The 25,845-nt window shown below is 39.1% G+C and overlaps 1 protein-coding gene across 1 annotated transcript in view; it reads right to left on the minus strand.

The window, feature by feature from the left end:
- The window catches only part of Tina-1 (Troponin C-akin-1), a 31,548-nt gene extending 23,386 nt beyond the window's left edge, over positions 1 to 8,162 (minus strand). The window contains exon 1 of the mRNA XM_067778025.1: positions 7,833 to 8,162. Coding sequence (XP_067634126.1) covers positions 7,833 to 7,847 — 15 coding nt within the window. The 5' untranslated portion in view covers positions 7,848 to 8,162. The remainder of the gene's footprint in view (positions 1 to 7,832) is intronic.
- Between the last annotated feature and the right edge of the window lie 17,683 nt (positions 8,163 to 25,845).

Below are 25,845 nucleotides of genomic sequence, written 5' to 3' on the forward strand. Positions count from 1 at the left end.
CTGCATTAAAATACAATTTTTCAAAACAAGTGACTTAGCACATTTTCACATTAAGCTAACGATATGTAAAATATAGATTTCCAATACACAGTGTTGAATGCAAAAGAGTTTTACATTTAAAAAATTGAAGCTAAAAATATTTCCATTTCAAATGTCTTTTGCCTTTGTTAAATATTGAAATATCCCACAAAACATTTAAGATTCAATCACGTTACAGCTTCGATGTTGAGCTATTTAATATAGTTTTCAAATCTCAAGTATTGATTCTCAACTGTCCCTCAAATTCAGGGCCCGTATTGGGATATGTGTTACAACCCGTGATCGAAACTCATTTTTAAAATCACAATAGCTCTGAAATGGCGGTTTGGTTAAATGGCATATGCGAACTAGCGAAAAATAGTAGTCGTTGGTTCCATAACTTATTAAAATGTTTAGGAATAGTTTGACAGTTGCATAGTTATCGCTTGAATAAAAATTGTTTAGCGTCACTGGTAGTAACGCGTAATATGAGCCCAGAATCATAAAATTCTCAACGAAAAGTTGATAAAATATATGTAGTTCCAATATTTATTCAAATATCAATTTTAGATAAATTTTTTTTTTACATAAATCTACGTTTACATTCCACGATTTCTAGACAAATATACCTACAACACTCAGAGAACACACCACTTAAGTAACAAATTCGCTTTGTCTTTTGTTTTTGCGTATAGAAAACTTTTGTCAGTAAAATATGAAATTTTCTACGATTTCTGTGTTTTTTTTTTTGTGTCTGTATACATAAATTCTAGTCTTGGTTCTTTTACGTTTAATTCACATAATCTTATTTCGCTTTTCTTTATGAATCTTCTCAAAATTAAAGGTTGAAAAACTAATCGCTCATTTACTTCAATATTGTCATAACTCAAAAAACATGACTTTTAAGTTAATAACATATAAACGTACCCAATATCATGATCTATGTTGTATACAAAAATCTGTGTGATCCGTTAAAAATTTACCACGTGCTATAAAAATGAAAATATGCCTTTATATGCGCAACATATGGCAGTTAAAATCTTTGAATGGCTCTCCTGGAAAATTGTGTTTTTTGAGTTATGCCACTATTGAAGTAAATGAGCGAAATGGAAAATGGTGTTAAAATTCAATTAAGAAACAGTAAATTTTTCAAAGTAAGAGAAATTTTGATTGGACGTTTGTTGGGATATTGTACAGTACAGATATTTCATGTATTGGATTTTAGCTAACCGGTACGTACCACTAATTGCGCGTGTTTTCTGACTTAATTTCATCGTTCAGAAATAGATTGTATAAGGATTGTTTGATAGTAATATTTACATTTCCAACGTATTAAGATATAGGTAATTAATCTAACGTAACAATAAGCCTAATAGCGTGTGTATACCTGAAACAGCGAAGTCACGGCGTTTGACTGACTGTTACAGCAGCTTCGTCTTGTTCGTAATCATTACGAATACATAATAGTTATCAGACCTTATTAATAAACCATTAGCAACGAAAATATGAGCCAATGAACCTGTGATTGCACCAGCTGCTGCTACTTAGACGTCACGAGAATCACATATTCTTTGATTTATGTTGTCGCAGCTAATTTTTCTGTTGTGACGACAGCTGTGATTGCGATTATTGGTAAATGAGATTGTAAACACCTATTGAGATATAGCGCTTCTAACACTGGTAAATCAAAGCCACGGATGAAAATCGCTGCGATTGAGAAGTTTTTGTTACAAATCACATTCTCTCTCAAAACAATCGAGGCTATTGCTTAATGTGTATACACACATATGTATATCATTTAACGAAATTCGCAAAACCAATCTTTATCGTAATCTTTCTTTTATAAATATAATAACGATTTTCGTACAATATCTTATAACTTTAAACGAACAATTCTTGTTTGTTTGGCACAGAGATAATGTATCACGTTCTAAGAATTTCTACCTAGGTGTTGCCACTCAGAATGTTTCACAAGGTTGCCACCTGAGATATGCCGATATGGGTATCAAACGAAAAGTATTTCACTCCGCATTACAACAGGAACATTTTTGAGTAGGGTTGCCATTTAGGGTTGCCACCTATTCGAAATTAAAAAAAAATTGCATGAGATATGCCGATATGGGTATCAAACGAAAGGTATTCCACTCCGCATTACAACGGGGACATTTTTGAGTAGGGCTGCCATTTAGGGTTGCCACCTATTCGAAATTAAAAAAAAATTTCATCGGATAAGCCGTTATGGGTATCAAACGAAAGGTATTTCACTCCGCATTACAATAGGGATATTTTTGAGTTGGGTTGCCATTTGGGGTTGCCACCTATTCGAAATTTAAAAAAAATGCATAGGATATGCCGATATGGGTATCAAACGAAAAGTATTTCACTCCGCATTACAATAGGGACATTGTTGAGTAGGGTTGTCATTTAAGGTTGTCACCTAACGAAAAAAAATTGCGTGAGATATGCCGATATGGGTGTCAAACGAAGAGTGATATTTGTGAGTAGGGTTGCCATTAGGGTTGCCACATATTCGAAATTAAAAAAATGCATGACATATGCCGATATGGGTATCAAACGAAAGGTATTTCACACCGCATTACGATAGAAACATTTTTGAGTAGGGTTGCCATTTAAGGTTGCCACCTATTCGAAATTAAATCAAAAGAAACGTTGCCAGCACAACAAAACGTTGCCGAGCAAAGCTCGGTCGCCCAGGTACTGAAACATTATACAAAAAATATGAAATATTTTAACGCAAAATTAACAACTACTCCCGCATGAATTTGTATGTATATACGAACATAAATGCATGTTCAAATATCTAAAGCTTCCATTACTCAGCATAGACTTGGTTTGAATTGGCAACATAGCCTTGATTATACTCCACTTAGCACATACGATCTGCATTGTATTTGATTAAAAGAAAAACCTGAATAAACATATTTGCTCTCGAATAAATGTTCAAAGAAACATCAAAATAAAGTATAAAAGCAAAAATGGCATCCTAAAGTGCAGACGCCACTTAGAACTTACGCAGATAATCAAAAATCAACAGACTTTTAAGTCATGGGTAATCAGTTATACAATTCTCAAGTCAAGTCAAGTCTATGCTAAGTATGAGTAGCGGCCTCTTAAGGCTTGAGAAAGAGTTTATAACTTATTGCTTATTATATAACACTTTAGATAAGAAGATAAGAGCTATAAGTGATAAGAAGTACATACATATGAATATACTACAGATACTTCTGTATATATTAATTAACAAAACTGTGCACTCATTCTATCCAGGCGAATTATAATCATTTTAGTGGCGAAAAATGGACTACTTATTAAGGCTGACAACATCATACTTGGCAAGCGTGTTGCGATATTACTTTTCTTATATCTCCGAGATAAAGCCTATCTTATCCTCCAATGTGATGTATTGAGAAGGAGGAAAGCGTGCAACATCTGATGTGCTTCTGTCTGCCACTTAGTAGAAGAAGATTGGCTGCTCTCGGTCAATCCTTTTTAAAAGATCTTGTGGGAGTACGTAAGTTCGAAATAAGGGTGGTCGTTAAATTAATTGACTCCACGAAGTGGTTCTATCTGCGGTAGCTGGTACATTAAGGACAGTTACTGTTTAGGGCAGCACAATGGGCCCATTGGTTGCTTAAGTGTCGGACTTGGAATGCAACTTCTCGGCACAGTCCTTTTAACCTTATGGAAACTAAATTACTCTTCTAATTCGAGCAGTGCTACTTTTAAGGTTCCCTACAAATTGGTGGGATCAACATATTTTTGCCGACTCTGAACGACGTTTTTGTTGAGAAGCTTTACGTGTTTCCCAAGCCACTACCTAGAGGCGGCACCTGTTATAAAAACCATTTACTAAAGTATTTTCGGTATCTTTGCTGCCTGAGAACTAGTAGTGGTAGTGATAATTTGGCACATTAAAAGTAGATCAGAGTAGATTACGTCGGACTTTCTCTTCCTACGGAGCATACAGCCTCTGGTAAGTTGCTTGAACCTTTGTAAGGAACTTTTCATGGTAGAAACACAATCTGAGGGCTTTTCAACGAGCCAAGGAAGCACACTCTTTTATTTTTTCAGAAATTTTTGTTATTTTTGTTTATTTGCACATAAAATTGAACCTGGGAGCATCCATATGTTGAGAGTTCACAATTACCAACTACACTAATAGCGTTTTCTTTCTGGCAAAAGTGTTACGCTTTTTGCACGCCGTGCAAGGGTTGCAGATATATTTTGTTCTATTCTAAAAAGCAGGTAACGCCTTTAATGGGTATTTCGTTCTTTTGTGAAAATTGTTGCCTGCTCGCAACGCAAAAGCGTTACACTTTTACCCTGCATAAAATGGCGGTGTGGCAGTGCAACTCTGCTAAACTAGCTGATCGTGACAATTTATTTTCGTAACTTCACATATTTCTAGGCGAAGAAAATTGAAATGAAGGCAGCAATTGCTAATGAATTTTTATTATCATTGACAGCGCGTTTGTGAAAATCAGCTAATACACGGGGTAGCCATTTATGTTCTTTGCATGCATTATATAAATGTTCAAAATTTTTTGGGGTAGGAGTAACTCTATTAAGGCTTTACCATTTACTTAGGCAACAATTTATTTCAGGAAAGAAAACGCTATAAGTAAATGTGAATGTACTTCATAAAATAAAAATATACCGGTTTGAAACTATATCAAATGTGAAAAATTCTATTTTCATTAGGTAGAGGTCATCGCCTTGATCCCTGATGCGGAAATCATCAAATAACACGATTTAGGGGAATTTTTCCAACTCTGAACACTTTCGCTTTGGATTTGAATCTTTTTTTGGTACTTTTTAATATTTTTTTTTTTTTGGTCAGTCAGAAAAATCTGGCAGTAAACTAGTCTCTTTTCGGACCAATTTGCTGTTTCACTATTGTATTGGTACTCAGATAGGTATGTAGTAGAGGTTTACGCCGATCACCTTATCGGCGGCGGCGGCGTAGGCTCTATTATATACCGGCGGCGGCGGCGTGGGCGGCGCGCCGGCATACGCCGGTGTTCTTACTTTAAAAAGCTAAATTTTTCTATTTAAAAAAAATAATATTTAGGAAAGGTTTCGTTTGTATGTATTTAAGGAAATCAACGTGTTGGCCATTTCGGAAAGATCCGGGGTTTTTGGCTCAAGATCTCGCAGACAGTTCAAAAAATTTCAGGAGTACCTCCTTGCTGAGGGATTGTCCCTCGTTCGCTTACTCCAGAGAGGCTTCGAACCTAACCCCGGTCTTTGGAATTGGTACTGCTGCGTCTGCTGAAAAGAAATATAGATACATAAAATAGTCACACTTTTGTCTGTATATCTCGTGCAAAGCGTAGTTTCACCTAGGGTTAACTCCTAATAATCGTCGCGAACACAATTCCTTTAAATCATTTGTGGCACCTTGGCGGCCACGCACAAAAGCGACTTACGGTTGCTATTAATGGTGTTTTAATACTCATGACTCTCGTAGTACAGGGAGCCTCCAGTTGTTTCGGCTGTTTTTAAGAGCTATTCCCGATGTGCGAACAGTAGCAATCCCGACCACCAGTATCTACCACGCCTCCTGACCCTCACACCATATACCAGCACAGAAACTATAGGACTGCGACTTCGAACTCATACCTTCGTTGACGTCACTTTCCTAGAAGCTCTAGGTGTAGCTCCAAAGACTTTCCAACGGATGCTTTTGTCGCGCTATGCTGCCGAGCTACACCAGAGAAACACCTTGAAACGTTAGGGAGTGACTATTCAGCCAAAGATGCCGCCCTCGAAATCATAAGCAGTCTAAGTGGATGTCATTGCGTAATTGGTGAAAATCGTATAATCTTCGGCGCATCTACATAATTAAAATTTTAAAAGACCCTGAATAAAATTTTTAGAATGTAGACCAAAGTTTGCAGACGTTTGTGTTCACAACATTGATTTCAATAATCTTCGTTAAATCAAAACGATATTTTAGAATGAAAGTCGACCGATTTTAAGTTGAAAGATGTTAACTTCTGTTCTCCGGCCTTATGATATAAGAGCTCATTGTGGATGACCGCGTAGCTTCAGTTTTCAGACTAGTTCGACTGTCCACTACGTTAGGGTAGTAGAACACACGGTCCTTAGTTCGACTGTCTTGGGAAAGCTTTTCCTTCACCACTTTGCGTGTTCTTGCGAAGGACGAAGCCTCACCTGGTAAATATATGTGCCTACATATTCACATTCGTAAAACGAGCCGTAACGTGTAGGTGATATTAAAACTTGGTTGATAGGCTATAATCAATGTGATTCACTCCAAGGGACTAGTTTTGGATACGGCCGCCAACTTTTGGAAATGTCAACCAGGGAGACTTGGGTGTTGAAGCATGAAGTGTGAAAATCAAAATTAACATTTCAGACCCTATTGTATAGTTTCGCAAATAGACAACAGATGTTTGAATGTAAGCCCAAGTGATTTTTCAAACCCTTATACGTACATATATCCTCAACTTAAGTATGAGGTAAGAATAATTTCAAAGGGGTGTGTATGCCCCTAGAACTTACTAAAGGATTTTGCGTCACTGATTTCGCTTATTCTTTCAGCCAATCGCAATATACATTTTTTTTAATCGGCACCTTTTTTGGTTAATTTGCTTTCTTTAACAACTTGAGGACAATTTGAAAACATGTTCGCCTTGGGTCATTTTATTTGAATTCATTGTTCATTATTAATTTTTTGAAAAAAAAATATGCAAAGTGAGCTTATAAATTTATTAGATATATAACTTTTCTATTAGTGTTTTGTTTTAATAACTTGGTGAATTGGGTGATGCAAAGTCCGTGTTAAGCTGACATCGAAAGCGCCTGTTTTTTTTAAATAACTTTTGAACAGTTAGAAAGAGTTAAATTTCGCAATTAGTTTCTTATAACTGGCAGTGATGCGCATCCGTTGACACTACTTTCGACCATATCCGACCAATTTTCGACATGAACAATAAATGGCCTAAACAGCCTTAAACGAGTAGAAAATATAGACGCGCCGGACGCCGCCGCCGCGCCGATATTTTTGACATTCGGCGGCGGCGTTTATCGGCGGCGTATATCTCTAGTTTGTAAGCATAGATAAAATATTATCGTATGTTCTAAGTGCTCCTTTTTAAATCACATGGTTGTGGGTATGTAGGTACGTATGTACATGTATATACAACATACAAAGGTACTTGTCTAAGGAGGCTCGTCACTACGTCAGCACTTGAAAAAGTGTGATACAAATGGAAAAAAAATTGCGTGTGGTAACTCGTCTAAGGGCCGTTTTCTTAACTGCCCTGTAAAAATTGTTCACAAGAAATGTTTGGTAATTCTTTACGACAGCATGACATTGCTAATCAAAACACTTATGTTCACAATTTTTTTTGTGGGTACACCCACATTACAACAACCACATGAAAATCGAAAACTTCAACTGCAAATATCTCCGGACAGAGATGAAATTTTTCTTTTCCGCCTTCTGATTATTATTCTCGAGATTAATACGCGTCTCTTGACACCTCTCTCGATATTTTTTGACGCGTATTAGCAGTGTCATGCTGTCGTAAAGAATTACCAACTACTTATATTAATTTTTTTAGGGCTAAGTAGAAACCACATTTTCTTAACAGACAATCAACCATTTTGAAATTCTTTTAAAACAGACCCGTATCAATACACAAGCACATTGTATGTACATATGCATACACACAGGTCGATAAGTGTGAACACCCCTAATAAAAACACATTTTTCAGGAATCACATGTCATTTTAAACAAAAATATTTCATTCAATTTACTTACGCTGAAATTTTTCATTGTTAGTTGCTTAAGATCACGTAGAGCTCGATTTTATTGAATAAAAATTTTAAATTCAGCAAAAACTACTTGAAGTGGTTGGTCGCCTTGCGTCTGCGGTATGAAACCTTTAAATTTATGCACTTGGTGATAATTCCAACGTCAAATATTTAAAAATACCATCTGTGTCTTATTGTTGTATTGCACTAGTTTAAAATTTGTGTAGTTGTTGTTGCTCTTTATATATGAAAGAAGAAATTCCCTTTGATTTAATCCAAATACTTGCGACGAAAATCAAAAGTGTCGTAAGAGCTCCAGCGGTTATAACAAACAAAGTTGTGTATCGTTTGAGAGCGCAACTTCGACTGAATTTTTGAAAATTCATGTAGCGGCTTAAGGAGTCTTTTGCGAGCTGGGTTGGTAGATGATATATAGGTAGTGAGTGTTGTCGAAATAAATGGAAGGTGGTAAATGTTGATAACATATGTATATAAACAGATATACGTGTTTACGTATAATAGACCGATTAAAAAAAAATGGAGTCTCCACTTTTTGAAGGTAGTGGATAAAATGCAGATCAAAATAGACTCAGGTATTGGAGAAGGGTGTTTATTCGAGCTACTTATGAACACATATTCCTAACAACTCGAAAACTCAGCTTTTATCTTCCAATGGGCAATACTAGGAACAGAGGTCCTAATCCTCTGTGGGTTATTGGAGCTTAGAATAATACCGTGGTAGGTATGCCTGACGTATAATGTGACTAAAATCCAATTGCTTTTCCTGGATAGTGAGCTAGGCTTAGGCTGAAATATGTTATAAGAATATCGTCATTCGAAATTTAAACTCTTTGGATAGCTGTAAAATGACCCAGCAAATACAGGCGATAGACAAAGGAAAATATATGAAATCTTGGGAATAACAGATTAAACTACGAAGCACTGGCTTACAGGCCAACAGGCGAAACGCACACACGACTTTTCTGTGAGCATCCAGCTGTGCCAGTATCAAGCACACAACTCATGATGGGTTCGTTCTTCCTAAGCTCACATATACATTAAAATTCTTCTTAAATTACTTCAACAGATTCATTAATGAAGTTGATAATCCGATGATTTTGTGATAGTGTCTATATTATCCTCTTTAAATTGCTAACGAAAGTAAAGGCGATACCAGAATTACTTAATTTAAGGGTCCCTGTAAAACATTCCCAGATATATAAATTAAAAAAAAACTTTTGTGAGGGATAAACTTCTTTGGAATCATGCGTGAAATTTTCATTGAAATTTGATCTGACCCAAGGTGCCTCGATTGTACATTCCGCTGGTTGGGTGTAATTAAACTCTTTCCGAATTCCTATTCGAATACGAGTTGAGCATGGTTAGGTTAGGTTGAACTGGCGTGTCAAGAAAGACCTCACATAGCCTTAATGTGCCCATAATGTTACAAGAATTTGTTTGACGATCAAACAGAAGAACCCCAATCAGGTGCCAGGCCTTATGTTATAGAATAACTCCGTACTCTTAGCAAAAATGAGAAGTTTTCTAGGACTTGCCTTAATTGCTGCATTGAGATCTGTCAACTCTGCCGCCCCTAATAGCTGGAGCCTTAACCTGGCGAACGTAGGACATGAAGACAGAGCGTGCTCAACCATTTCTTCCTGCAGCTCGCACTTCCTACACCTGTTGTTACTGATGAGACCTAACTTATATGCATGTGACGCCTTAAGGCAGTGCCCAGTCAGTTTGCCCATCACGCGCCTTAAGTCTTCTCTCTTCAGAGATATGAGCCACTTTGTGAGGTTAATATCGTCGGATTTGCACATGACCTTAGAAATTTTGCAGCCCTGCGCTTTTGTCTACGCCTTTCGTGCTTCATGGATCATATGCGGCTCCTGTCTCCTTTTGATTTCTTCCAATCGGATAGTGTTACACCCCCTCCTTTGTGAACTCATCGGCCTTTTCGTTACCTTCTTTCTCAAGTTGGGCAATAATTAAAACTAAAGTTTTAAGTTTAGGAAATTACATCTTTCGAGTATAGTTTTAAATTATGACGTGAAAAGTTTTGAAAACGGAGAGACCTTTTTTTCTGGACGGTCTAATACAAAAACACACCTACAGGGGCATATATAGAAATGTTTGTATGAAAGTTGATCCAAAAATATGTTTATCGAAATGTTTTTAAGCTTCATAAGGGCAAGAGCGAACCTCATGTAGAACCGGCTCTGGTATGGCAGAATTGCACAAAAACCTCATTATTAACAACAACAAAATTGGAAACAAATTTATAAATAACAAATAAGGTAGTTTAAGTTCGGGTGTAACCGAACAATGTATACTTAGCGTGAGCTTCAATTGCACATTTCATTTCAAAAAAATTACTTTTCTACATAACACGTCGCACCGCCAAAAAAATGTCTCTCCATTTTCTCTTACAATAAAACATGATAAGTGAAATATCTTTGATTCAAAACTATCTTTTGCTAAGTTATAGCTTCTTATTCTCGTCTACGACCCTCTTAAACTTGTTTTATATCTAAGTTGCCGTGGTCTTTAACCGATCCCGTCCGGTTTTACTAGAAATATTTTCTGCTATAAGGAAAATATGTGTACCTACACAATTTCATTACGATATGTTAATTTTTCTTCGAGTTATGGCTCCCGAAACATAGAAAATTGCTTAGTCATAAAAGGGGCGTGCCACGACCATTTCTTAAAATTTTAAGTTTTTCCTATTTATTGTTATAAGTCCACTTGGGAAATGAAATACCATTGATATAAAGCTCTTTCTTGCAAAGAAAAAAGCGGGCGTGGTCCTTAACCAATTTCGTAAAATTTTCATCAAAGCATTTTTGATAGTAAAGGCAACCTCTCTGTCGAATTTTGTTACGATAGGTTTAACGATTTTTGATTTATGATTCATAATATTTGTAAAATTGATTTTGTCACAAGTGGGCGGTGCCACGCCCATTTAAAAATTTATTATTTTTTTTTTTCAAATTTTTATCAAGAGTCTCAATATCAGTCCACACGTTAAATTTCAACATTGTAGGTATATTATTTACTAAATAATCAGGTTTTTTGTGTTTTCCAAAATGTTATATATATTAAATATGGGCATGGTTATCATCCGATTTTGCTCATTTTCAATACCAATCTATTCTGGGTCCAGATAAGCTCGTGTACCAAATTTGGTGAATATATCTCGATATTTACTCAAGTTATCATGTTAACGGACAGACGGACGGACGGACGGACATGGCTCAAATCAAATTTTTTTCGATACTAATGATTTTGATATGTGGAAGTCTATATCTATCTCGATTCCTTTATACCTGTACAACCAACCATTACCCAATCAAAGTTATAATACCCTGTGTACAAGTACAGCTGGGTATAAAGCAAGAGCATCAGCAAATATACTATATATGTAAGCGCGAAAGTATAATGATAACAACAACAAATAAAAGTATGTTTCCTGATAACAACCAAGAGCAACGATTAGCCCAATAAAAATAAAAATTTAGCCGGCTAAATAGTCCATGAGGTGTTTGAATGTTTGGCTTATGATCTAAATGCACAACAGTCCTCAAACTTTTGGGTACCTTTACCCCAGTGTTTTACATAAGATTTTAAAGATCAACAAGATTGTTTCAAACCACCTCCTAGCAGTCGCAGCATTGACAGCGTAGCACTTGAAAACTGAACATACTCAATTTGTTAGAAAGTGAAACTAGAAGCCAATGCCATGCAAATCCTTAAAACATATAACCTCCTTGCCCAGCTGACCCGACCTTTCACAACCATTTATTTCATTAAGACCATGTAATAGCAGAAGTGATAGATGCAACCAAAAAGCCAAAAATTAATTTAAATAATCAGCCAGTCACGAGGAAGGATACTCTTAAGGCGCCAGCACGATCGTGGAAGGAACAGTAATATCTGCTCGTTATCTTGACAGCAGTAGACTAGTATTCAACGTACGAAATGATTCACGGCTTAAACTAAACCAGGTCATGTGCAACGTAAATGGATGTGTTGAAGACATGATCGAGTTTTCGGACTAAGTCCGCCCCCTCCGTCTGGCAACTCCCGGCCAGTGCGGCCAAGCGCAGGCAGTGCAGCTCAGCTGTGGCTTGCCAACCACCACCGCGCTCACTCTCAGTTTTTTAGTTTATCAATAACTACCAACCTTTACGCATCGTTCGTGCCCGCATCATTAGTGCAGTTTACTCGCCCACCGCCGTCGCGCAATCTTTAGCTTATTTTAAACAATAATTACATTAATTTGCATAACTTTGTTTACAGTTTAAAGTTTTGAATGGTGAATAAAACCCACATTTTAATTTAACTCCGTGCCCTTTTTTATAAACATAGGTAGTGCTGTGTTAGTATTTATACATGGTCCTTTCGCGGCCAAAGTGCACCAGCGACCAAAAATTAAAAGTTAAAGAAAAAAAATTTAATTAAAAGTTAAAACAAACAAACACAAATTTTAAATAGAAAAAATACCAAAAAACAAAGTGTTTAAGTACAAAACAATACATACACAGTGAAGGAGTGCAACAAAGAAAATTTTTTACAAAAATACGTGCATACATATGTGCGCAAAATAAATTATTAAGGTTAGGGTGGTGAGAAAAAGAAAACTTTTTTTTTCGTATTTTACAAAAAATAATTAATAGTAAAGGCAAAAGTGCAAAGAAAAAAGGTTACAAAAAAATTAAAATACATACAAATCCAACACAAAAGTGAACACAATATCTGGAAATAGAAAAGGGAAAGCCAAGAAAAACATAGGAGGGGTTGAAAAAGAAACAGTTTTGAAGAAAAAAAAAAAAGAAGCAAACAATAGGGTGGTGAACACAAAAAAATTATTTTAAAAAACAAAACACGATTAAATTTTTATTTACAAAAAAACTACGGAATAACTATTATACATTGAAATAACGTTCAAATTTACAAAAAAGCAAAGAATATTAAGAAAAAGAAAAGGTGTTGAGAAAGAAAAGTTGGGAAGAAGCGGAAACTCAACAAAAAAGAAAAGTTTGGAAAAAACAACAATTTAAGGAAAAAATTTTGAAATATTTGAAATTTGTAAAACAAAAAATATATATATACATATATAGAAATTTGAAGGAAAAAATAAAAGTGGTTAAACGATACAACAAAGACACAAACTCAAAGAATATACAACAACAACATTAACTACACAACATAAAGGAGGTACAATATTACAACACAACACATCAACCACGAGGAGCACATTACAACATTAAAACAACATCAGCATTACAACAAAGGCTAAAGGACAACACAGCATATCACAAGTCACACATAAAACCAACAAAAAATGTCAGAGTGAGTACACCGTTTACCCAATATATTCCCATATATATTCCCTCCGTCTAAAGTACGGACCCAAATTCTGTAAATCCCCAAATTTATATACCCCTCCGATCTAAAGATCCGGACCCTGGGTATATAACCCACATCAAAAAGCCTAAACGGTAAAATATTTCATTGGCTTACTCACTGTTACCAACAGGTACAGTCCCATCAAAAATCCCATATAAATTTTTCAACAAATAAATTTACATTGCCGTACCAACGGAAAATCCATTGCCCGGTTCTATATACCCGAAAAGTTCGTTGCGCTAAATATCGAGTTGATTATAAAAATATATACGTATATATGTAATATATGTATATACCCACTTAGTTCGGTAATATCATCCGAGCTACATATTTTTCCAGCGTGAAATTCACCGCTGCCCAATTTACTCTTATATACATATATTGCATAAAACATATTTTACAAAAAACCCATAGCAACAAACTTTGCCAAATTTTTGTCACTTTTCCTAAAGTTTATTTTACCGGTGCACCCAAAATTAATTTTGCATACAAACATACAATTACATTGCACATACAATTATATACCCACACGCACTTGTATATCTTTTTGCATAAGCCAAAAACCCACCCTCAACAAAGTAATTGCATGAGCATATGTAACAACATAATAGAAGGAATCAACAAAGAAGATCATCGGTTACATATTTTGCATACATTTACTTTGTCAATAGATCAAGTGCATTGGCACGGCAAACAAAAGGTTGTTGGTACACCACAGTTTGTCGGCAAATATATTTCACCCATATATATAAATACATACATACGTACTATATACCCATATTACTTGTGCTCAGACGCGCTGAGACAAGTACATATAATAAAGCAAAAAGCCGGTACACATTAGGCCGGTCTCAAAAAATAAAAAATAAAATCCCAGTGAACACAAATATTATAATATTTAAATTATTATATACCCACATTACTTGCACTCAGAAGCGCTGAGACAAGCCCGTATAACGAACCAAGCGTACATTAGGCTGGTTTCAAAAAAAAAAAAAACATTTTTTTTTTGCACTTTTGACAAAAATTTTTTTCGATTTTCACAGCTTAATAAAAGCTCCCATTTCTATTAAGAAACCAAACTAATTATAATGCCGAAATCGTCGGACGAAACCCAAAAATTGACCCCTGCAGATAAATGCCTGCAGAAATTCATATATGACGGTAACCAAGTAGAGGTTTACTGCTCAAGATGGTCACCCTCCCAAGCTACCGATTTATCAGAGTGTATGCTTAAGGTCAAATTAGAAGACCTTGATAAAATATGGGCAAAAGTGCTAGAGTCCCATCGAGAAGTAAGTTTCTCAGATAATTATACAGATGTTAGCGGCTCGGTTGAGCAAAAATTCGCTAAATGCTTGGAAACTTACCAAACATGCAAATCAGGAATTTTAGAAGCCTTACAGCTGTTTAATACTGCTAGCACCAACCAACAACAAATACCCGCCCACCCAATAAACAATTCAGACGCAAACGGTTTTTATTTAAAAGTACCACCATGCGACACCGAAGTATTTCATGGTGGATACGAAGACTGGCCATCCTTTAGAGATATGTTCACGGCAGTCTATAAAAACCACCCTAAATTATCACCCGCTCAAAAATTATACCATCTACGCCTGAAAACAAAAGGACAAGCTGGGCTTATTGTAAAACAATACCCACTGAGCAATAATAATTTCGAGCTTGCCTGGGAAGCGCTCAGATCTAGGTACGAGAACAAAAGGATACTCGTCGACAACCAACTGAAGACGCTGTTCAACCTACCCACAATATTCGCAGAAAGCGGAGAACAAATACAGAAGATGCAGACAACAATCAACAACTGCATGTCAACCCTTAACACCCAAGGAATCCCGACAACGGACTGGGACCCAATCCTCGTTTACCTCTGCTCATCCAAGCTGCCAAGTGAAAGCCTTTCACTATGGGAACAATCCCTCAGCTCCCGAAAAGAACTCCCACTTTGGGAGGATATGAATAAATTTTTTACCAGCAGATACGAGGTAGTAGAGAGAATAAGTACCTATCGACCAGGCAAGGCGAAACCCCAATTTTCGAGTTTTACACCACGAACGGTGAATCAAAACTCAACCCAATCCAACAATAATAGAACCCATGCATATCATACGGAGTTCAATAAAACGGCTTCGTGTAGACTATGCAACCAATACCACGCAGTCAAATCTTGCGTCAGGTTTAGGAATTTATCGGTATCAGACCGAATCAAATTTGTGAGAGGAAATAGTTACTGTGAAAACTGTTTATCAACGTCACACCCCAAGAACGAATGTAAAAGTAGTTTCACGTGCGTTTATTGCCAAAAACGTCATCATTCACTACTGCATTTGCAGCCCAAACCCCAACAATCACAACCAAACCCCAGAGCTCAAAATGCCCAAGCCGGCACCCCTAGGAGAACGGACGACGAGCGAGCCTCAACATCGAAAGCCGCCGCAAGAGCCACCTCCTCCCAACAGTCTCAAGACAAAAACCCGGTTTCTTCACTCTTCTCGAGTAATCATGGAACCACCCTACTACCCACAGCAATAGTATCAGTATACTTTGCTGGCGAATTTCATAAAATTCGTGCCCTAATAGACCAAGGTTCACAAAAAACCTTTGTATCATCCCGCATACAAAAGGTTCTTGGTCTACCCACAAAAGAGTCTCTCCACCAGATATCTGGAATGGGTGGAACGGTTGTGAAAAATGCCAATAAAGTCTGCCAGATAACATTCTGTTCAGCAGACTTAACCCAAATGATAGACGCACAAGCAATAATTTTGCCAAAACTAACGAAGTTCTTGCCCACAGTCAGAGTTTCAAGCATCGATCTCGAAGAACTGTCCCATTTACCGTTAGCCGATCCACAGTATTCGATACCATCGAAAATCGATGTGGTAATCGGCAGCGATATCACCCCGCAAATCCTCACCGAAGGGCTCCTACGAAATGTGAGTGGAACATTACTTGCCCAAAACACAATATTCGGATGGATATTAAGCGGCCCTGTAGCTGAAAAGGTATCAACCTTCAGCACTCATGTCACGGAATGCACCGATGACCCCATCAATCAACTTTTGAGACAATTTTGGGAACAGGAAGAAGTTCACCAAACCCAACAACGATCAGCAGATGATGAATACTGCGAAGCACTCTACCGGACAACCACAATTCGTGAGGAAGATGGACGCTACAGAGTAAAACTACCTTTCAAATCGGAATTTCCAGCCAATCTGGCACTCGGTCATTCACGACCCGCAGCACAACAGCAGTATATCAGCATCGAACGAACCCTCGAAAGAAAACCCGAATTAAGAGACAAATATTTTGAAGTCCTTAATGAATATTTAACCATGGATCACATGGAACCCGCCTCCCAACAAGAGATAATTAGAGATGGTAAATATCTATCATTTTATCTACCCCATCATGCTGTCATAAAACCCGACAGCAAAACCACAAAAGTGCGAGTCGTCTTCAACGCATCAAAAATGTCGCATTCTGGCAACTCGTTGAACGACGTGCTTCATACAGGCCCCATTCTACAAAATGACTTAATGCTCGTCATACTTAAATGGCGACTTTATAAGTTTGTTTTTAACGGCGATATTGAGAAAATGTATCGCCAAATACGCATCCATGAAGAAGATAAAGATTTTCATCGAATCGTTTTTCGAAAACACCCAACTCTGCCGATAGAAGATTTTCGACTAAAAACAGTTACCTTTGGTGTAAATTGCGCGCCATATTTGGCGATTCGGACCCTACACCAACTCGCCCACGACTGTCAAGACGAATATCCGCTCGCTAAAAATATTTTATTGAATGAAACTTATGTTGACGATATTTTGTCCGGCGGTCATAATATACAGTCCACTTTGAACTCTATGACTCAAGCTATCGAAGCCTTAAAATCGGCAGGGTTCCCTTTGAGGAAGATGTCGGCAAATCACCCTGAAATTTTAAAACCCGTTCCCGACCCTGATTTGCTAGACGTCGACTTCCTTAAATTCCATGATTCGAGTTCCACAAAAACCCTTGGAATTCAGTGGAACGCGCTAACCGACACCTTCACCTACACATATGATCCACCATCAGCAGAAAACACGACTACAAAAAGGCAGATTTTATCAGCAGTTGCAAAACTGTTTGACCCCGCAGGATGGCTTTCACCAATAATGATTCTTGCCAAAATGTTGCTGCAACAACTCTGGATGGAAGGAACGGATTGGGACGAAGACGTGAAGCCCGGAGCTCTCGAAAAATGGACCTCAATTTATGAAAATTTACCTCATATCAGAGACATTAAAATCCCTAGGTGGGTACAGTACTCCCCCGATAAACTAATCCAGCTGCATGGATTCTCAGATGCTTCAGAAAAAGCATTTTGTGCCTGTATATATTTACGAGTACAAACCCATGAAAATAGTTTTTCATCCCATTTGCTAGCTGCTAAAAGCAAAGTAGCACCCCTCCAAACCGTGAGTCTTCCACGGTTGGAACTCTGTGGAGCAGTTTTACTCTCCAAGTTAGTGAAACAGCTGCGAAGTGAGCTGAATCTACCCCAACACGAACTCATTCTCTGGTGCGATTCTGCCATCGTACTGGCCTGGTTAGAAAAACCACCCCATACCTGGAAAACGTATGTCGCCAACAGAACCTCTGAAATTCTTCAGAACGTTGACAACGCCACTTGGAGGCACGTTTCCAGTAAGGATAACCCAGCGGATTTGGGCACTCGAGGTTGCAAGCCTCAAGATTTAGTCCAATGTCCGCTATGGTGGGAAGGACCTAATTGGCTAATCAATCCATCAACTTCGTGGCCAAAGGATACACCTCACCACCCAACTCCACCCGAACAACGACATGTGGATGTATTCCACACCCTGCAGGAAGAAAATATAGACATACTCGACCGGTTTTCGTCGTTTTCTCGAGCGCTTAGAGTCGTGGCCTATATGTTGCGGTTTATCAAGAAAGCAAGGAAACTGAAAGTTCCAGCCACGCTCAACCTCACCCACGCCGAAGTGAATGATGCCAAAATAAAAATCATCATTCAAACTCAACGGAATCATTACGGAGACACGATAGAGCTGCTTCAAACGTCAGGACCCTTACCCAAAAAGAACACCCTTCTGACATTAAACCCCATGCTAGATGACTCAGGAATCATGCGAGTTTCTGGAAGATTAGCATATGCCACCTATAGCTTTAATGAGCGGCACCCAATTATCATACCCGAAAACTCTCGATTTTGTTCTCTTCTGTTAGACTTCCTCCATTCGCACCTGCTGCACGCCGACAAACAGCTGATGATCCGAATGGTACAGCAACAGTACTACATTCCACGTTTGAAGCAAAAGGTCAAAAAGCTCGTCTTCCACTGCAAAACCTGCACCATCTATAAACAGCAGATGAAAACGCAGATAATGGCAGCCTTGCCACCCGAGAGGTCAACGTATTCCCTACCCTTTCATACAACAGGAGTCGACTTTGCTGGACCATTTATGGTAAAAACTTCTCCCCTTCGCCGAGCTTCGTATGTCAAAGCTTACGTTTGTGTGTTCGTCTGTTTTTCCACAAAGGCTGTTCATTTAGAAGTGTGCTCTGATCTCACCACGAATGCCTTCAACGCAGCCTTTGCCCGATTTACTGGCCGCCGTGGCCTACCCCACCAGATATATTCTGACAACGGAAAGACGTTCGTCGGCGCACAACGCGGATTACAAAGAGAATTCACCACATTCCTCAAGGAAGTCGCTACAGACGTCGCCGAAAAGTATGCAACTCACGGATTCTCATGGAAATTCATCCCACCATACGCTCCCCACATGGGTGGTCTGTGGGAAGCGGCCGTGAAAAGCTTCAAGATACACTTTACGAAAGTAGCAGGAAACCAGAAGTTCTCCTTCGAAGAGCTTACTACCCTCTTAGTACGCATAGAGGCGGTCCTCAACTCCCGACCGCTCTCCCCTATGTCCGAAGATCCAATGGATCCCCTAGTCCTAACCCCAGGGCATTTCCTACGTGGCGCGCCGCTCTTGTCGTTACCGGAGCCAACTGCAGAGCATCTCACCTTGGTCAACAAATGGCAGAAACTGAAAGTGCTTCACCACCAATTCAGCACACGATGGAAGAACGAGTATCTCAAGGAGCTGCATAAGCGGTACAAATGGAAATGCCCTCAACGCAATATTCAAGTTGGAGATTTAGTCGTGGTAAAGGATGATTTACTACCCCCGAACGAATGGCGTTTGGGACGGGTAATCACTTTACACCCTGGATCGGATAACCATGTTCGAGTTGTGGAACTCAAAACACAAAACGGACTAATAACCCGAAATATTGCCAAACTGTGCGTGCTACCAACTGCCTAGTAATGCCAACCCTACCTCTGGTACCCTCTGTTTCATGACCCTAGCAATCTGAAAAAGATATATAAGCTACCCTCACCCATGCCTGCAAATACGAATATTTTTCTTTTCTTGTCTTTGCAGGACCCGCAGAACCACTGAGGGACCAAAGTGTCGCCTCTGTGGCCAACGACATGTGTTGAGACAGTGCCGGGCATTCTTAGCGATGAAACCCGAGGAGAGATACCAATGTGCAAAAACCCACCGGCACTGCCTCAACTGCCTCGCAATCTCACACTCCACCGGGGCGTGCGACTCCCCAAGCAGCTGCCGAAAATGCTCCCTCGGCCACCATACTTTGCTCCACCGGGCTCGACCGAACAACCATGCTGGAAGCCAGGACAACGACAGCCGACGAAGAGACAGGGCAACCCCACGAGCCCGCACGGAAAACCGCCAGAGCGCGGTACAAAACCGATCGGCTCGTCACAAAGACGACAAAATACGGGAATTAGTAGCCAAGGCACGGGCGGCCTTGGACAGGGTTGATGCCGCCCTTAACCCACCAACGCGTCGGGCGGGGGGGGGGGGGGGGGGGGGGGGGGGGGAGCATGTTGAAGACATGATCGAGTTTTCGGACTAAGTCCGCCCCCTCCGTCTGGCAACACCCGGCCAGTGCGGCCAAGCGCAGGCAGTGCAGCTCAGCTGTGGCTTGCCAACCACCACCGCGCTCACTCTCAGTTTTTTAGTTTATCAATAACTACCAACCTTTACGCATCGTTCGTGCCCGCATCATTAGTGCAGTTTACTCGCCCACCGCCGTCGCGCAATCTTTAGCTTATTTTAAACAATAATTACATTAATTTGCATAACTTTGTTTACAGTTTAAAGTTTTGAATGGTGAATAAAACCCACATTTTAATTTAACTCCGTGCCCTTTTTTATAAACATAGGTAGTGCTGTGTTAGTATTTATACAGGATGGATGATGCTGATTCTCGGCTAGTAAAAATAAAAACAGATATTTCTATCCCTTATAAAAATCGGATGTATTTGTTTTGGTCGTCGAGGGAACCATATTGAAATATCTTCTCCTTTAAAAGCGATTAGATATGTTGCTGCCATATTGTACGAGAGGAAGCCAAATAGAGAAGGAGAGGTACATGGTTCAAGCTGGTCGCATGAAATCGTTTTACGAGTGTCGGGTGCTATTTTCCGAAAACTACTTTTATTTTCTTAAAAAAGGAACATAAACATCAATAAAACTACACAAAAAATTCGTGTCATACATTTCTTGTCATCGGCGAGTTATAGCTTCTACAACCCAATTGTCAACCTCACCTACCCGTGGCGAATCCTCTTTCTTTAATAGCCGAGGCCCTGGCGACCTCATGTTCCTCATGGATCTGGAGAATAGGATGGCGTGATGGCCTTAAAGGTTTCATGTTGTCATACTAGATCGTTCCCGAGATGGTTGTGCTAGGACCTTAATGGTGCTTGTTACTGGAACGTACTGGATTTGCATCCGGCAAAAGATCATCAACATCGATAACACTCCCCAAAGACTTCGGGGAGTGTTCTTATCGCCACAGCAACAACAACATCAGTATCTTACCATCTAGAAAATGAAAGACTCTACCTAAGGGGCTTCACTGTTCGCGGTGTATGCAAGCGTTATAGTGTCGCGAAGAGTTCATAGTATCGTGTGTTTGATGAGTGAAATTCTGGCTGATACTAATAGTGCACAAAAACTCTAACAGAAAATCTTGTGAATGATGAAATGTGTGCTGCGGAAAAGATATTGGCGTCGTGATTACCGACAGAGAATGCTTAAATAAGGAGGGAACAGTTCTCATCACTGCTAAATAGCGATGGAGATGAGGAGCCCAATGCCACATGTCAATCCACTCGATTATTGAGAGGCGGAAGCCAAGAGTTGGTAAAGAACCTCAAAAACGACAAATTGATAATCACGGTTAACGTAATCCGGGAGAACCCCCAGGGCGTTCTTTGTCGACTTCAAAGCATTTTTGACTGCACGAAATCTAGTTGAGTTATCCGGTTCGTAAGGATTGGGACGGGTTTCGCCGAGCCATTGAACCAAAACGAGTTTTCAGAAAAAACGAATGTCTCTCTCGCTTAAAGACTCCTCAAATGCGTCATGCTAAGCGAGTAGGTGAAGACGGCCAGGCATAGAGGATATACCTATTAACATCCATATTCAGCTGCAGAGCAAAGGGACACATCCGTTTAGGTTTGAGTGACACGAGGAGCAATCGCTGATCACCCTTGTGGCTGTCAATTTGGCATCAGTTACGAAAACTACCAAAGTCGCCTAGACGATTGACTGCCAGTTACTTTTGATGGTTGCTCGCTAAATGGGTGATATATGGATGCAAACATGGAGGGGGCTACCAAAGAGGTCCTCAGACAATTAGACATTTTGTGGTTGATATCTTTGAAACAAAAGTCCAAGAAACGTTGCCTAGTCTAACTTCTTAAGAGCTTTTTTTAATCAAATGGAAAAAAATTTGTGCACATGCTAAACAAATGTTGTTTGGTCAGTGAGTAATTTTCAAATAAATTAATGCACGTGTAGGCGTGTAGGTCCTTTTGTCTCTACAGAACAAGACCATGTAGGAAATGCCAACAGGAAAGCGCACTATTAATTAATGAGGAAGTTGATGTCGTTGTCAGTAAAAATACTGTTGTCCATATACCTTCATATATGTACGCAGAAACAAATGGAGGCTATGCTGGTTTTGTAATTTGTGTTACTGCTCTGGCATGTAGTTGTGCAACACTAATATTCTCATAGCCTGCTTGGAAATCCATGCACGAAAAACCTTCGAAAATGTGGATTTATTTGATATCCAGGTAACAAGAAAACGCTCAAGAAACTTTTTAATTTTCCTTGTATATGCCAAACATTGACGAATTTGTGTAGCCACTTGTAGTTGCAGGAATAAGGACACTCCCCGAAGGTTTTGGGGAGTGTTATCGATGTTGATGGGCATTTGCCGGATATAGATCCAGTACGTTTCAGTAACAAGCACCACTAAGATACAAGCCAAGACATATCGTGAACGGTTAAATATGACCACATTGAACCTTCTAGGTCATCTCGCCCTCATAACCTAGTTCCATGGGGCACTCGGGGTCGCCAGAGCCTCGATTGCTACGGAAACGGGATTCGTCACGGGTAAGTGAGGTTGACAATTGTGTTAAAGAAGCTATAAATTGCACTGGAAGCCTCTTGAAAGAGTTGCGCTTGACAACCCCTTGAATCAATTTTGCATTTTAGTCCGCTCTTACGACAGGCATACCTGCCGCGGTTATGTTGTAAGGTCTTTAACCGGCTGGTGGTTAGCCACTTGCTCTTAGTCTATACTTTCCAAAAATTACTAATTCAAAGCTTGTGATGTGGTTTTGATGTCTTTACAAGTTGCAATAACTTGATCGCATTTGCAAACAAATTCCGAATATCAACGAAAAAGTTCGTGTTTCAAGTCTTTCATTTTAAATGTTAGTTTTCGCTTGGTACGTCGATATGTGGGTCAGGAAAATTGTTTTAATAAAAAAAATAAATAAATGTAAGGCGGGATAACCTCCGAATAGATTTTAGGCCGAGCTTCTCTTCCAATTTGCGTCGTGCTCCTTTTAATTTTTCCTAAAAATTGGCGGGACAGGACCTACTTGTTTTATGCCGACTCCGAACGGCATCTGCAAGGCAGATGAGTTTTCACTGAGAGCTTTTCATGGCAGAAATACACTCGGAGTGCTTGCCAAACAGTGCCGAGGGGCGACCACGCTTAGAAAAATTTTCTTCTAATTAAAAAAACTTGTTTCTAAAATTTTGATGTTGCTTTTCCCGGGGCGTAAACCCAGGATCTTCGGTGTGGCTGGCGGAGCACGCTACCATCAGGGGCCTCATTCTCTATCACGAGACAAATATTCATTTCGCCTCCCTGATATATGAATCGTTCCCGGCTTGCCTTTTCTTAAATGATGACACCATATCATTAGACAATTGCTTTCGCATTTCTTTTTGACATTACATAAGAAACGTAAGGACAGAACGAAAATGATAGAGAATACCAATACTAGACGAAATGACAAAGACACGATTCGTTCGTCGGAGCTGTCGCTCGCATCGATATTTTCTCATATTTGTGAAATATTTTAACTCGACTTACCTATTCATACCAAAAAAGGAAATGACAAGCAGCTTAACCAAATGTTTCGTTTTCGCACAATACAAATCCCGAAACCATGGAGTTCTATGACCGGGATTTCTTGACTTTTGACGCGACTGGTTACCCTAGTATTGCGTGTGATGTGCAATTGTGTGAGTATTTCATATAGCAAACTAATTGTCAAGACTCTCAAACTGTGAGTAATTTTATTATTTGGGTACGCAATGAGTGCAGGTCGGGAGTTTGAGTGCACGAAAATTGAGTCCATATTCATAATTGAGTGTGATACGAGAATGTATCTTTTATTGACTACAATAAAATTGAGGTACTATATGATGAATGAAGTTGCTTTAAAGAGCACAGTGAGTCAACTATAGTTGTGACCTGCGCATTTACGTAAAGTTTTCGTGGTTGCAGAGAGACTAATATATTATTTTGTATACTCAGCTGTGCGTAACAGAGTATATTAATTAAAGTCGCCCAACGGATGGCCGCAACGGCATGAGCGAATCGAGATAAGTAAAATGGTCTTGATTTCAAAATGTCCCCGATGAAAAAAGGAATTTACCAAAACATGTCCAATAGACTGGGTTGGTCCCCATACGAAATAAAAAAAGTTGCAAAAGTCCGTCCCAAAATTTGAAGCTTATGATGAGAGAATTTCGGAAAAAAGGATTTTTTGTAATCTTTGCAAATACAGCCGAAATCGTTATTTTGTTTTAACTTGATTATTCAGCTGCCCATTTTTAAAATTGATGTAACATTATTTTTGCTTTAAAAACCTCTATAGTTTCTTTTTATGTTCTTTTGAGCTCTGCAGTAGTTTGGATTCAAATATCTTGGTATAGTGCTCGCCTCCTAACCAAGGAAAGCTTTTTTAGTGTATTACATTTGAGGAATCAATTTTGGAGTGTTGCCGTATCCTATTAAAGCGGGAGTCATTGGTGCCGTATGTCGTATCGCTGTAGTCGTATCCCTAACGTAATCAGCTGTTTATCGTTACGACGGTAAACCAAAAACCAATTGGTTGGCTACGATACGGTTACGACCTTAGCAGCACCAATAATCGATTGCATTTATTCCCATAAGGTTGGTCGAATCAGCTGTTATAAGGTTACCGATACGGTTACCGATAAAGCATCAATGTCTTCAGCTTTAGGGTATGTACATCTACGATTTTGTCTGGAGCAAGGCGCTAGACAAAAAGAACAATCAGGGAAGACGCAAAGACTAGTATGCCTAGGAATATCAGCTGCAGTGAGCAGCGCTCCTTAGAAACGTTCATTTTCTTTTTGCATATCTGCTCATTATGGTTTTGGAAAACCTGTCAAGGGGACAATTTAGTGGTGTCAAGACTGACTCAACGTCTCACTTGGAATATATTACTGCATTTGTTGATTGCCAAGTAGAGGATATAAGCTATATTTGGAGGGAGGAAAAATATGAGGGTTTGGGAGGGACGTACAAGTGGAAGTAGACTGTAAACACAGACAACTCGAAAATGGAAAAAGAAAGTTTAAGTTACGTTGTACTCAAAGCATCGGCGGGTCATTCAGTATCCGGATTCTTACCTCTTTCATTGTTAAACAAATGGAGGGAGTAGGTTAGGTAATAAGGGAGTAGGTAGGGAGTAACTAGACTACTCCAGGACAGTAGTGAGTCCGATACCAGTGTAAAGATCTTTCCTTAGTCAGCAAAAAATTGTGCGGTTAGTCCCAAAATAGAGTGGTCTGCGATTGATCTCTTTTGTCTACGCTGGGGTATAATATATCCCTTCACGCACGCTTCCTCCAAAATTTCTTCTGCTTTCTTCACCGCTATAATTTCCGCCTGAAAGACGCTGCAGTATTCTTGCAGCCTGTAGGGTCTACTTATTTCTGCATAGACACAGTTAACAGCAGAGCTGACCCCCTTCCATTAATTTGGAACCATCCAAATACACGTGTATGGTATGTTCTGCCATTTCTGCACCCTGACACTAACCGTCAGACTTTTGCTTTATGAAAGGCTTGCATGTGACTTAATGATTAAACCCCAAGTATGAAATG

This window comes from Eurosta solidaginis, chromosome 3, assembly GCF_040869045.1.
Source record: "Eurosta solidaginis isolate ZX-2024a chromosome 3, ASM4086904v1, whole genome shotgun sequence".
NCBI lineage: Eukaryota > Metazoa > Arthropoda > Insecta > Diptera > Tephritidae > Eurosta > Eurosta solidaginis.